The sequence below is a fragment of the Engraulis encrasicolus genome, chromosome 15 (assembly GCF_034702125.1).
Source record: "Engraulis encrasicolus isolate BLACKSEA-1 chromosome 15, IST_EnEncr_1.0, whole genome shotgun sequence".
Lineage (NCBI taxonomy): Eukaryota > Metazoa > Chordata > Actinopteri > Clupeiformes > Engraulidae > Engraulis > Engraulis encrasicolus.
Window position 1 is genome coordinate 38,321,159 of NC_085871.1, and position 15,000 is coordinate 38,336,158.

The 15,000-nt window shown below is 45.1% G+C and overlaps 1 protein-coding gene across 1 annotated transcript in view; it reads left to right on the forward strand.

Annotated features, from left to right (window-relative positions):
- Positions 1-15,000, forward strand: part of gpd2 (glycerol-3-phosphate dehydrogenase 2 (mitochondrial)) — a 77,159-nt gene that overhangs the window by 48,869 nt on the left and 13,290 nt on the right. Inside the window, exons 12-13 of the mRNA XM_063217468.1 lie at positions 9,759-9,890; positions 10,544-10,702. Coding sequence (XP_063073538.1) covers positions 9,759-9,890; positions 10,544-10,702 — 291 coding nt within the window. The remainder of the gene's footprint in view (positions 1-9,758; positions 9,891-10,543; positions 10,703-15,000) is intronic.

Genomic DNA, 15,000 nt, shown 5'->3' on the forward strand with positions numbered 1-15,000 from the left:
CTTGAAGTGTAGTGCTTACGTGGCATAATATGATAATGAAAGGCATCATGGCCACTTGGTGATAGATGGATGGACAGTTTAATGAAAAGTGACTTCACTTGATGTACCGCTGTTTCATCTTTGCGCTCAAGACGTGATGGACACATCGCGACTTACTGTAACTCAGCTCTTCCCAAACTTGTTCTGCCGTGACCCCTTTCTGCACCTAAGAAGCCCCCCATATTCCAAACGAGAAACTTTTTTTGTCTATAAAATGTTTGAATTTGACATTTACAGGAATGGCTAATACTTTAATCAGCCATAGTTCTTGAATGCTGTTACTAACAAGTTCATAAAATTATGTTAACTACTAATGTGTGTTTTCCCGTTTTTATGAAAAGTCCCTTTTCCCCCGACCCCCCTGCAGTGACTCTGCGACCCTTTAAGGGTCTCGACCCCCATGTTTGGGAATGTAGTAGCTAACAAGAGCAGTCACAGATGACAAGCTGCACCCCCTGGCCAATGCCTGATGCATGTGATGTGTTGCATTTGCGGCCACCCTCAGGGGATCCAAGAGGCTATGTGTGGACAGACAGACAGACAGGCAGGCAGGCAGGGAGGCAGGGAGGCAGACAGACAGACAGATAGGTAGAGAGGCAGACAGGCAGGCAGATAGACAGATACACAGGCAGGCAGACAGACAGACAGATAGACAGGCTGACAGATAGGCAGGCAGACAAGCAGGCAGACAAACAGACAGACAGGATGACAGGCAAGATATAATGAGTACACCCTTTTGAACATTTTGAACAATATTTCAATGAGCACACAAGTTATTCCCAAAATGTGCATACAGTAAGTCTAATACATCTGTTTAGCTTACGACAGAAAAGTAAGGTCAATAATATAACTTACCGGTAAATGACACATATTTCCATTTTTGTGAAATTGTGCTGAAGATATGCCTCATAGAGAGGATCATGATCCACTTCAGTAGTCGCAGTACATGTCGACAAGCATGTGTCTTTTGGTAAAATTCAGCTGCCTATTGTTGATGGTATTCATGCAGCCCCAAAACATGCCAGTCCCACTACCATGCTTGACACGGGACACTTCTTGTACAATCACTTTTCACCGCCACACATGCTTGACACCATCTTAATCAATGTTTTTATCATGGTCTCATCAGAGACAAATAAACTAAGGACATGAATAGCCGGAACCAGGACAATGACACCAAGACAACAAATTTGCTTCAGATGGTTTCAAGCATGTGTGGTGGTAAAAAGGGATTTCTTGAAAGAAAAGTGACACAGTAGATTCAGTTTTCATTACCCATTAATTTTACTGTATTGTAACTGCATCACTGTACTGTACTGTACTGTACTGTACTGTACTGTACTGTACTGTACTGTACTGTACTGTGTGTGCCAATACTTTAGGCTACTTATGTTGTGACTGCTACTGCACAGAGAAACACTAAATTCCAGTACTGGAAGCCGGTACTGACATTTTAGTCAGGTGAAAGAGAAGGTGTGGGGGTTGGGAAGGGTTGCCCTACCTGACAGGCTGGGATTGCCTGGGGGAGGTTGTGTGTGTGTGTGTGTGTGTGTGTGTGTGTGTGTGTGTGTGTGTGTGTGTGTGTGTGTGTGTGTGTGTGTGTGTGTGTGTGTGTGTGTGTGTGTGTGTGTGTGTGTGTGTGTGTGTGTGTGTGTGTGTGTGTGTGTGTGTGTGCGTGCATCTGTGCATGTGTGAATGTGTCTTTGTGCGTGCGTACATGCATGTCTGTGTGTGTGTCTGCATGTGTGTTGTGTGCCACATCATCAAACAGCCTGAGTGTGGTGGTGTGACAGGGTGAGCGAGCTTATTTCTCCCCCACTGTGGCTTACACCCCCTGGGAGAATAGCACGCTGGCACTGCATGTACTGTGTACTGTGTACTGTGTACTGTGTACTGTGAGAGAGCATACTGTACAGTACCTTCATATTAGGGCTAACGATACACTCACCTCACGATTCGATTCGTATCACGATCTTTGACCTACTGTTTGGTACACACCAAGATTTTTTTAATGTATCTTTTTTAAGTTGTGATAGGCCACCGCTCATCTGTTTAGAAGGTGCAGAATTCAGTAGAAATTTCTGTATGAAAAGGAGACAATCCGCACACTTCAGGTCAATTAAAATAGACCTGAAGTGTGCGGATTGTCTCCTTTTTATACAGAAATGTATCTTTAAAAAAAAAAAGTTTATATTTTGCCAAAATTTTAAAACAAAGTTTTAAAGAAAGACTATTTTAAAAGAGTTTTATGATTTGAAGCTTGGAAGCGCCATCATATTACATCATGTGGTTGTTTTCTGGACTGAAGGGTAACAGAACTTTAAAAGGTCGTATCACAATATTGCGTTCTTCCATTGCGATACAGGATAATGACTCCACTACAATATCATGATTGGGGGTTCTCGGTTTGTTACGGCCCTACTTCATACACATGCTACATTTCATATATATTATCATGCTTCAACTCAACTTAAACACAACTAAACTTTCAACTTAATTGTCCCCAAAAGGGGCGGTTAAATGTGCAGCAGGACAGTATGAAGTGTAAGGCTAAAAAGACCATAAATAGAGTTTAAAAAATCATTTAAAAAAACATCATAAATAGATAAAATAAGAAATATCATGACATTGTAAAATGCCATAAACAACACCAGGGATCAGATTAAGTGATCAGTTGGGATCTGAATGTAACAGAGAATTGTCACTGGGGACAAATGAAATGAAAGCCTAAATCTGTTGGTTTTGACAGAAGGGAACTTGGAGTGTGAACCAGATGAAAGTACCGGTAGCTGGAATTCAGAGTGGAGAGGGTGGGCACTTTTTTTAAATATATATTAAAAAAAAGTGCCCACCCTCTCCACTCTGAATTCCTGGTACCGGTACTTTCATCTGGTTCACACTCCAACTCCTATATATATATTCAGGGGATTGTAGGCCTTTATTTGATAGGACAGTCTGAGATGGTGACAGGAACTGAGTGGGAAAGAGAGACGGAGTGGGATCGGGAAATGACCCCGGCCGGACTCGAATCGGTGTCCCCGTGGGCATGCAAGCCCAAATGTGGGCTGCTTAGCGTGCTGCGCCACAGCCCCCCTTAGAGGGTGGGTACTTACTGATAACATAGATCAGGGGTTCCCAACCTTAATTATGATGAGGCCCATGGCCCTTTTCCACTGCAGTTCAGATTTTGCGAAACTCTATTACGTTAAAAAGAGTATGACTTTTTTGCCTCCTGTAACCAAAGCACAGTTTCCCATATCCTCTGGGTCTATTTCAAGTGAGCTCAGGTGCATAGAAGAATATTAAACCTCTGCATCACTTGTTCACATGAAGCATTCGTTGTATGGTCGAGTTTTCACACTACAGGACTATTTCAGTCGTCTGCAACATCCAGCTTTTTGCCTAAGCTACCCATGACTTAGCAGTAGAAAAGTTGTGAAAGTTTTTCATCCAACCCTGGCAGTGTTGCTTGCACGTCACATTGACAGCATTCCCATGGGAGCAGCACTTTACATTGTGTTTTAAACATCTTAACATGCACATGCATGTTATACTGTACACACTACAGTATAGTGTTGTAAGGTGTGTGCTGATTATTTAGGGTAATTTTTGGAGACGTTTGACGGCGTTTCAAACACTATGTACCTAAAGTGCTGCCCCCAGGGGTAAACTGTCAATGTGAACTCTCTGTACAAGCAACATTGTTAAGCCTGATCTCGAAAAATAGCATCCAATTTCCCACGCAAACCAACATCTGAAATTGTGTTCAGATTCCGATACTTTCCCTGCTATAGAGCACATAGATGGCGTATGATTGGTCAAGATGTTCCCTTACCAAAACCATCCCTAAACTTAACCTGTCAGTAATGCAATGCTTCCGAGTTTTACAATTGTGCCCTTCCCAAAACCATTCCTGAACTTAACCAGCCAGTAATGCAATGTTTCTGAGTTGTAAATTTGTGCCCTGACCAAAACTATCCCTGAACATAACCTGTCACAGACAGCTGCATGACCACTGTGCATGTGTGTCAAAGGGAATGCGTCGTAATCTGAATGCAATTTCAGGTTTTGGTTTGCTGGAGAAAATAGACGCAATTCCGTCGAAATCATGTAGCACTGTCAGGGTTGAATGCTGTCTGTAAGTGTTGGATGCAACAACAGCCATTCAATGGTGTTTTGTGCGAGAATGATGAATTTTATCCAAAGCAATGGATTCAACCATGGATGGAGGTGTAGAGAGAGAGGTAAGGGTGGGATTCGAACCTTCAACCCCTTGACCTAAAGACTACCTCCCTAACCATTAGACCAGCGGTGGGGAACCTTTTTCATTCGAGGGGCCACTTCAAATTCATCCGAGGGCCATAAAAGTCCTCAGAGAGCCGTACTATGAACACAAACTAGGATTCCCCCTGTACTTTAGGCCTATATTGAAGGCAGCCATGCAGCCTTTAAAACAAACCCCACCTTCTCTAGGTCCCCTGGATGTAACTTAATTGTATTGCACATGTATTTTCTAAGATTCCTTTACAAAATATGTCATATTTCATGTGAAGCTGCATAACATTTACCATTTGATGAGTAAGGATTTTTCTCCAGTTCTTCTAGAATTTTACTTGAACACTCTACAACCCTCATAGAAGTCTGTGTAAAAAGTCCTTATGACATCATAATGAGAACTGAAGACATTTTTAATCACATATTTGTGATTGTACTCCTCAAAGGGTTAAAATTATGTCTGGGCCAGATAAAACAGCCTCGAACGGCCCTTGAGACATACAGAAGGTTCCCCACACCTGGATTAGACCATGACCACCCTGCGCTACAGGCATACATGCTTCAATGCACATAGATACATAACTAATGCAGACACACACATAGATGCATATGTTCACAGAACCCAATCACACACATGCACACATAGACACACAGACAAACACACACACACACACACACACACACACACACACACACACACACCGATACACACACACACACACACACACACACACACACACACACACACACACACACACACACACACACACACACACACACCGATACACACACACACACTGGCAGTGACATTTCATACTAGTGACATCAATCAGGCTTAGTTCGCAAATTCACACGCTTTCACACACACATATCACACACATACCACACAAACCTCAGATGCCTTCAAAGCACACACAGCATCAGAGAAAGTCCGTCCATCACACTTAGCGTAGCAAATGACAACATGCTACAACCCCCCCTGAGACCTGCATGCTACAACCCCCCCTGCCACCTGCATGCTACAACCCCCCCTGCCACCTGCATGCTACAACCCCCCCTGCCACCTGCATGCTACAACCCCCCCTGCCACCTGCATGCTACAACCCCCCCTGCCACCTGCATGCTATAACCCCCCTGCCACCTGCATGCTACAACCCCCCTGCCACCTGCATGCTATAACCCCCCTGCCACCTGCATGCTATAACCCCCCTGCCACCTGCATGCTATACCCCCCCTGCCACCTGCCTGCTATAACCCCCCTGCCACTTGCATGCTACAACCCCCCTGCTACTTGCATGCTATAACCCCCCCTGCCACTTGCATGCTACAACCCCCCTGCCACCTGCCACTTGCATGCTATAACCCCCCTGCCACCTGCATGCTATAACCCCCCTGCCACCTGCATGCTATAACCCCCCCTGCCACCTGCATGCTATAACCCCCCCTGCCACCTGCATGCTATAACCCCCCTGCCACCTGCATGCTATAACCCCCCCTGCCAATTGCATGCTATAACCCCCCCTGCCACCTGCATGCTACAACCCCCCTGCCACCTGCATCTACCTTGCACACACAACACCCCCCACACCTGCACACATGCTACACACCCCCCCACCTGCACACAGATACACCCCCCACACCTGCATGCACCCCCCCTGCTGGTTGGGTCACCTGCATGTGTGTGGCCCCCTGCCCTGCCACTTGCATGCTACAACCCCCCTGCCACCTGCACACTTGCACACACACAACCCCCCACACACACACACACACCCCCCCCTGCCACCCATGCTATAACACCCCCCCACACACACACACACATGCAGGGCCGCTGGCAGCTTTGGCCAGGCCCGGGACAAAGTCCTACGAACTATTACTATACTGTACTGTACTGTTCGCTTCTTTTCTTTTTCTCTTTGTAATTCCTCTAATGATTTGTATGACTGCTTTGGCGATATGGATGTCTTATTCGTCATGCCAATGAAGCATTATTGGATTGAATTGAGAGGGTGAGAGAGAGAGCGAGAGAGAGAGAGAGAGAAAGAGAGACAGAGAGATAGAGAGAGAATGAAAAGAGAGAGATAAAGAGATATGAGGACAAGAGGAGAGGATGTGGGTATATTGGGAGAGAGGACAGGAGAGGATAGGAGGTAAGGAAGGTAGAGAGAGAGTGAGAGAGAGATGAGCGAATGAAAAGAGAAAGGGAGATGTGGTTGTATCGGGCGAGCGACAGAGAGAGAGAGAGAGAGATGAATGTAGGATGTATAGACAGGTGCAAAGATGAGAAGAGGGAGGCACACTGGGAAAGAGAGAGAGAGAGAGACGAACGAACGAGGAGACGTGGATGAGCAAGGACTGGAGATGAGGAAGAGGACCGGAGAGAGAGAGAGAGAGAGAGAGAGAGAGAGAGAGAGAGAGAGAGAGGGAGAGAGAGGGAGATGAACAAAAGGAGGAGGAGAGGAGAGGAAGAGAGTGGGTCTGTACTGGGCGTGCACATTCGTTTCCTGCCATGCCGTCGCTGTTTGCCAGCATATTTAAAAAGGTCAGCATGCAGATATTTCTGACAGCACTTGACCTTTCTGGCAAGAGACATAAAAAGAAGAAAGGAGAGAGAGAGAGAGAGAGAGAGAGAGAGAGAGAGAGAGAGAGAGAATGGGGTGAAAGAGGTGTGGTGAGAATGGGGAAAGAAGAACGTCTGAAAAGATGGTAAAAAGCATAAGAGAGTGAAAGGAATGGGAAGAGATAGTAGCGGAAATGGGAACTGAGAGAAGAACACTGAGAGAGAGAGGTGAAGAGGTGGAGGTGGGTGATAGAGAGAAAGAGAAGTGAATAGAGAGAGAAAGGGAGGGAGAGAGGAATGTGAAGGGATGTAGGACAGAAAGCAAAAGACAGAGAGATTGAAAAGCAAAGAGATGGACAGAGTGCAAAGCAGAGGTACTATGGAAGAGAGAAAAATGGCGATAGCAAAGTGAAAGAGTGGAGGAAGGAAAAGGACAATGAAGTGAAGGGATTTGATCAGATAGAGGGATGAGGGAGGAATGGATCAGAGAGAGGGAGAGAGAGACAGACAGAAAGGAAGAGGGATGAAGGAAAGAAGGCATGGAAAAAGAGCAAAAGAAAGAGAAGAAGGTTGTTCTATCTGTTTTAGGCAGGATAGGGTAGAGAAAGAAAGAGGGAGAAAAGAGTGCTAGAATCTGCATGGGTGGTGGCGCATGATAAAAATGAAAGGATGGATGAGAGAGAGCAAGATTGAGATAGGAGGAGGCAGGACTGTTTCTCTCAGGCAGGATGGAGGAGAGAATGAAAGAAAGAGAGAGAGAGAGGGAGAGAGAGAGAGAGAGAGAGAGAGAGGGAGAGAGAGAGAGAGAGAGAGAGAGAATCTGGATGGGTGGTGATGCAGGATAAAAATGAAAGGATGGATGGATGAGAGAGAGTAAGGATGAGATAGGAGGAGGCAGTCTGTTCCAGGCAGGATGGAGGAGAGAAAAAGAGAGAGAGCAAGAAAATTTGGATGGGTGGCGGAGCAGGATAAAAGTGAAAGGGTGGATGAGAAAGAGAGAGAGAGAGATAGGACGAGATAGGAGGAGGCAGGTCTGTTTGTTTTGTGCAGAGTCCTAATAAGGTGTCAGCGGGTGATCTCCCCCCCTTTACTCTCTCTCTCTCTCTCTCTCTCTCTCTCTCTCTCTCTCTCTCTCTCTCTCTCTCTCTCTCTCTCTCTCTCTCTGTCCACCCATCCACAGTCGCTGGTCAGAGAGAACAAGGGCTGACCAACTAATACACACACACACACACACACACACACACACACACACACACACACACACACACACACACACACACACACACACAAACACACACGCACTAAACACTGAAGCGTGGCATTTACCAGACAAAACGAATTGACAGGGCAGCCGCACATCATACTGCAGGTATCAGCCGTGCTTAGATGCAATACTGGGATTTGAGTCTGGTGGGTTGTTCACTCGATGGAGAGATGGAGAGAAATAAGGATGAGAGGAGAAGATTTGGGTATATTGGGAGAGAGAGAGATGGACAATAGAGGACAGGGGGTAAAGTAGGGAGAGAGAGAGAGAGGAGAGAGAGCGTGAGAGAGAGATGAAAGAATTAAAAAAAGGGGGGGAGTTGGTTGTATCTGGCGAAAGACAGAGAGAGATTAATGTAGGATGTAGAGACAGATTCAAAGATGAGAAGAGAGAGGTACACTGGGAAAGAGAGAGAGATACAAGGATGGAGAGATGGAGAAAAACGAGGATGAGAGGAGAAGATGTGGGTATGTTGGGAGAGAGAGAGATGGACAAGAGAGGACACAGGAGGTAAAGAAGGAAGTGAGAGAAGGCTCCAGCGACCAGGACCTCCTGGCAGAAGAGACACTTGTGCTGGATCTCAAATGGTGCACTTATGCACTTCAGTGTTCATGTTTCAGTGCGTATGGCGTATTAGTTACACACTAAAACATAGTGCCCGAAGTGCACAAATGCGCCATTTGAGATCCAGACTTTGTCTCAATGGGACAATCCTGGATTGAATCCTGGATTGAAAAAAATGAAACTCACAGCCTAACTCATAACTAACATTTCCATGCAATTCTATGATGCCAATTATGTGTGCCATTACATTACATTACACTTAGCTTACATGACTTACAATTACGCCACGGCGAAATGTGTTTGCCTGCAATTTAATACATGGTGTCGCCCTGTCCCTCCTGAATTCTGTGAGTGACTTAAAAATCAAAGGACACCACTCCTAGATTTGGACTTCATTATTTGTCCAGGAACAACCGGCTTGAGCAGGTAATGGTGCGTGTTGCATTCTGTGTGATATCATGCACACCATGTGAGCTGTGCACAGCGATCCAGTAGGTTACTTTATGAAAGTAGTTGGGAAACTCCAACTCCCATTGTCATTGTGACACAGCACTCCACAGCACAGCATTTATGCCTCACCCGTGCAAGGGGGCAGCCCTCAGTGGCGCCCCATGGGGAGCAGTGCGGTGGGACGGTACCATGCTCAGGGTACCTCAGTCATGGAGGAGGATGGGGGAGAGCACTGGTTAATTACTCCCCCCACCAACCTGGCGGGTCGGGAGTCGAACCGGCAACCTCTGGGATGCAAGTCTGACTCCCTAACCGCTCACCCATGACTGCCCAGTTGCTGTCGCACACTGAGGACTTAATGCAATATAGTCTCTTTTTTGACCAACGTTTCAGCTTACGCCTTCCTCCCTTTGTCAGGGTCATTTTGCATACATACAAACATATGAATTCCTTTTAATGAATTCTATGTGTGACATAATTTGTGGTCCCTGTGTGTGTGTGTTTGTGTTTGTTTGTGTGTGTGTGTGTGTGTGTGTGTGTGTGTGTGTGTGTGTGTGTGTGTGTGTGTGTGTGTGTGTGCGTGCGTGCGTGCGTGTGTGTGTGTGACAGGTGGCCCAGCACCTGGCAGCGACTTACGGAGGGAAGTCCTTCGACGTGGCCAAGATGGCGCAGGTGACGGGCAAGAGGTGGCCCATCGTGGGCAAGCGCCTGGTGTCGGAGTTCCCTTACATCGAGAGTGAGGTGAGGACTTAAGAGGAAAAGTCTACGTTTTATTTACGTTTCGGGTAGAAACCCTTCTTCAGACGTGAAGTCTCACGTTTCTACCCGAAACGTCATGGAAAAATAAAACAGGTGGGAGCAGAAAATTCCGGTTGAAGCTGGCTTTTTCTCTTTTTATCTGGTCATTGTTTTGTCCTGCTCCCAGGTCAGACACCTGGATGAGCAGGCTTTAACCTACTCTTTGAGGTGACACCGGTGTGAAATGTACGACATAACAGTGTCATAACATAGTGTCGTAAAGCAGTCATGCATGTGTCATAAACATTATGTCGACACTATTATGAAACTGTCACGTCATGCGTATGGCGTCAAGTAAAGTGTTTTTGACATCTAAACAGTTACAAACAACCAGGGTTGCTCACAGCTTTGGTCAGGCCCGGGTCAAAGCCATCTTATTGTTTATGTAGGCAGAAGAATATTGTCTTTTTATGAAGATGCCACTGGCTATGTGTAAGCTAGTGTGTTTATTTGTTGTATAAAAGAAGCATTGGACTTTTGACAGCATTGACTATAATGATGTTACTTACTTAAATTTGCTAAAGCAAACTTCCCAAGGGTGTTAAATAGTTTTAATGTTTTTGTTGTTGTTGTTGACCATCTACTCTGTCCGGCAGGTTCTGTATGCCATAAAGGAGTACGCGTGTACGGCCATCGATGTGATTGCTCGGCGAACGCGACTTGGTTTCCTTAACGTGCAGGCGGCTGACGAGGCTCTGCCACGCATTGTGGAGATCATGGCCAAGGAGCTGGGCTGGAGCGAAGAGAAGAGCCAGGTCAGTAAGCACTAAGCAGCCGTGGCCTACTGGTTACAGAGTTGGTCTTTCAATCCAGGGGTTGCTGGTGGGAATCCACCCTGACCTCTCCCTACATCTCCATCCATGGCTGAAGTGCCCTTGATCAAGGCAACTAACCCCTCATTGCTCCAGGGACTGTGACCAATACCCTGAAAAATAATTGTTGTAAGTCGCTTTGAATTGATGAAAGCGTCAGCTTAGTGTAATGAAATGTAATGTAATGTAAGCATCAATAGGCAGCTTCATCTAAACCAGGCCGTGCCCTCCTAGTGGCACAACACCTTCAGCGTTGCTTCTGGTCAGGCCAAGAGCAATACAAATATCGTTTCTGAGCTCCTGAAAAATCGTGGACTCCTCCCACTTTGTCGGGAAGCAAACAGCCAGTAGCAAACCAAGGGAGGCGGGTCAACCATGCCGTTTGGGAAATTGTTATGCTCTAGGTCAGACCAAGTCTCTGAAGAGATTTGAATGTCAATGATAATCAGGCGAGGCTCATCTAGCTTTCTTGGTGAAGGAACCAGGAGATGTACGTATCTGATTAGTCAAGGTGGAGCTGTAGACCTCTATACTGAATATCACTTTGATTTCTAAATCATTAGGTGTAGTTCCGAAAACTTCCAAAAAATAGGTCCAGTTGCTGAGAATATAGATCCTTTCACCTCTACGACACATGAACACAACACAGGCAACTTTCATAATGGCCAGGAAGCTTTTGGATAACTCAGGTGCTTGTTTTCACAAGACATAAACACATTCGCAAAGCACTGCAATACCAGTGTAAATTGTTGTAAGATCAATTAATCTATAATAATTGTAAAGCTTTAAAAAGAACACTTCATTATCATCATTATTAAGTGGCTACAGGAGCTTTGTGGTGTGTGTTAAAAAGGTTTAAGACCTACATTTTAATGCCTTACAAGAGTAGTTACGAGAAAGTAGTACAACATTTGCATTTGTGGCAACTTATCAAGATGGGTTTCATACAATGTACGCAACACCTTTGTAATGCTTAATATTGAACACAGTTTTATGTATTCATAAATGACAAAATACCAAGCTCAGAGGCATAGAGTACCAATCGTGGAATCAGGTTTGCACTATTCCAAAAACAATAAACAAATCAGAACACCGACGTCACCGCACGTACATGGCATTCAGTCCATACAAACACAACTCCGCTATTTAACATGTATTGTATTCGGGCTAGGCTGCCACTATTAGCGCACCGCGCAGCATAGAGTAGAAAAGCACTGAATGCTGGGATTGATTCGCAGGAACAATTAAACATGACTTGGCCTCACCTCTAACGCCTTTGAACTGGATGCAGTCCAGTAACTCTGTGTGTGTGTGTGTGTGTGTGTGTGTGTGTGTGTGTGTGTGTGTGTGTGTGTGTGTGTGTGTGACCCCGGGTGACTGCTGCCAAGCTCACGGCCTGAAATGTTCCCTTGAACTCAGACGCACTATATCGTTGTATTGTCTTACACTGCTTTCTTTAAAAATAGCCCGCTTTTATTTAGTCGTGGAGCCGTAAAGACAACAATTATAGTACAACTAGCCTACTAAAAGCCTCCCACGGATTTGCTTTGCTTCCCCAATTGAATGTCATTAACACTATGTGTGTAATGGTCATTGGTGGGCAACCGGGATTCATTTGTTACACACATTCCAAATGGCCTGGTTTTACCACCAACTGATTGAGAACGTGGTGGCACTAGGGCCAACATCAGGCAACTCCACAGGTCGACAAGGACTGTTCTTATTATTAAAAACCCTATATTTTATCTGGGGCATAGTAACACTGGTAAAACCGCCAACCGGTTTCAACCCACACTGGGTCTTCATCAGGGCATAACCGATGAAGACCCAGTGTGGGTTGAAACCGGTTGACGGTTTTACCAGTGTTACTATGCCCTAGATAAAATAAAAGGTTTTTAATTATAACTTCCTTGTCAACCTGTGGAGTTGCCTGAAGTCGGCCCTAGTGCCACCACGTTCTAGATGAAAAGACTTCCTACTTCAAGAGCACCTACAGTCTGGAGTCTACAGAGTTGGAGAACAAGAGCGCTCAGAAATCCTTCTCCTTTCAACCAAGTGATTACCTGGTTGAATTGGACAGGTAATTCAAGGCCATTCGTTATTCGTGTTTGGAAGATGGATTGTAACTAATTAATCCAGGTTGCCCATCACTAGTGGTCACTAAATAGGGAGGGGAAAAAGAGAGAGAGAGAGAGAGAGAGAGAGAGAGAGAGAGAGAGAGAGAGAGAGAGAGAGAGAGAGAGAGAGAGAGAGAGAGAGAGAGAGAGAGAGAGAGAAAGAGAAAAGATAAAAAGGGTACAGAGATTATTGTTAAGAGAGGGAGTGAGATACTGTATGGAGTGAGAGAAAGATACAAAGTCAGACTGTAAGAGAGGGAGATTGTTCTTTCAATTAACTTTCATTTAATCACAATTCATTTCATCTCGTATTTATTATACAGGAAATATGGCACAGTTAAAAAAACAAAAAACAATTTCCATCACGTTCCTGTTCTGCTCCACAGGTAACCAGTAGCAGGGATATAGGGCATCGTGACACAACAACAAACATTTATTTTCCTTCAATGTCAGTTTTACTCCCTTCGTTTCCTTTGTTTTCTGTGCCACTATAAATAGACCTGTTCTCGGAGATCAGCTTTGATGGAGGTTCGATTCTCTGGAGAGGTTTTCTTTTTCTTAGCAAGCCAACCACACAATACAAGGGACGGGGCACACCCAGTCTTAAACACACACATACGCACGCACGCACGCACGCACGCACACGCAGGCACAAATACACATACAACACACACACTCACACACACACACACACGCATGAACGCGCACACTCACACACTCACATACACACACAAACACACGCACGCCCAAACACACACGCACGCACACACACACACACACGCACTTTCCTCTGTCTCTCCACTTCATCAGACAGGAGGACGTCACTTGTGCCATAGGCTATAGGGCTACAGGTGGTACAGTATAGCTTACACTGAAGCAGCATAGTGTATGGGCACAGTCACACCCAAACCCTCCTCAACTCTCCTCTCTATTACAGTGTACCAAAGATTTTCTTAGACAAAATACCAAATAAATAATAAATAATAAATAAATAATAATAAATAAATACACACCTAAAAAACTATGGCTATCTGCGTTTCATATTGGAGTTGAGCAGCTGAACAGCGGAAGGTATAAAAGAGATCTTGTATCTGTTTGTCCGGGAATTCTGGAAACAAACTGCTAAAATGTTTACACAGGGCACCTTTAAGAGAACAGCTGAAAGGACAGGAGGAAAATAAAACTAATTTACATGTAACTCGAGTGGCTGTGTATTTCCAGAAATGGTGGAGTATTGCTTTAAGAACTCCATATATGGAGTCTGTAGACAAAAGGTAAACACCATCCGGGCCGCATCAATGCCACGACACAGCCAAACTCCACCTAGATAGATCTGGTACAGATATGAGTGAAAAGATGAGCAACCTCTGTACTGCTCTGTGTGTGTGTGTGTTTGTGTGTGTGTGTGTGTGTGTGTGTGTGTGTGTGTGTGTGTGTGTGTGTGTGTGTGTGTGTGTGTGTGTGTGTGTGTGTGTGTGTGTGTGTGTGTGTGTGTGTCTGTGTGTCTGTGTGTCTGTGTGCATGTGTGTACGTGTATGTGTGTGCATATCGGCGTGTGTGTGTGTACGTGTGTGTGTGCGTGGGTGTGAGAATGCGGGCGTCAATGAAGAATAAACTGGAAACAGTTCAGGTTGACAACATGAGCCAGGCAGCTGAAGTTTTACCCTCTTTTGTGTCTGATATGACAACAGACCATTTAAAGGCAACAAGACACCTGCACCGGTGGCTGCTCTGAACTTTTCCCCCTTGGTTTTGACAGAATGTGGGAAAGTGTGTGTGCTCTACATTCTAGAACGTTCTAGAATGTCTGGAATGCAAATTAGCACTATCTTAATAAGGCATCTGGACACTGTTGCTCATTAAGTCTTGAGAGATGATCATGTCTGATGTAAAACTAAACACACCTGCAAGGGCCTGTTTGTACCCTGCGTTTGGTGAACTATGTACATTATGTAATTCTGTTTGTAGGTGCTAAGTCTGAACTTGTATTTTTTTGCCATTGGTTAGCCTGTGTCACAATTAGGGTATGAATCAGGATTAATATATAACCCTGTGACCCCATCACCCCTGTATTTCCAACGCTGTCTATCCACCCCATGTACAGTACGTCATATGGAAAAATTT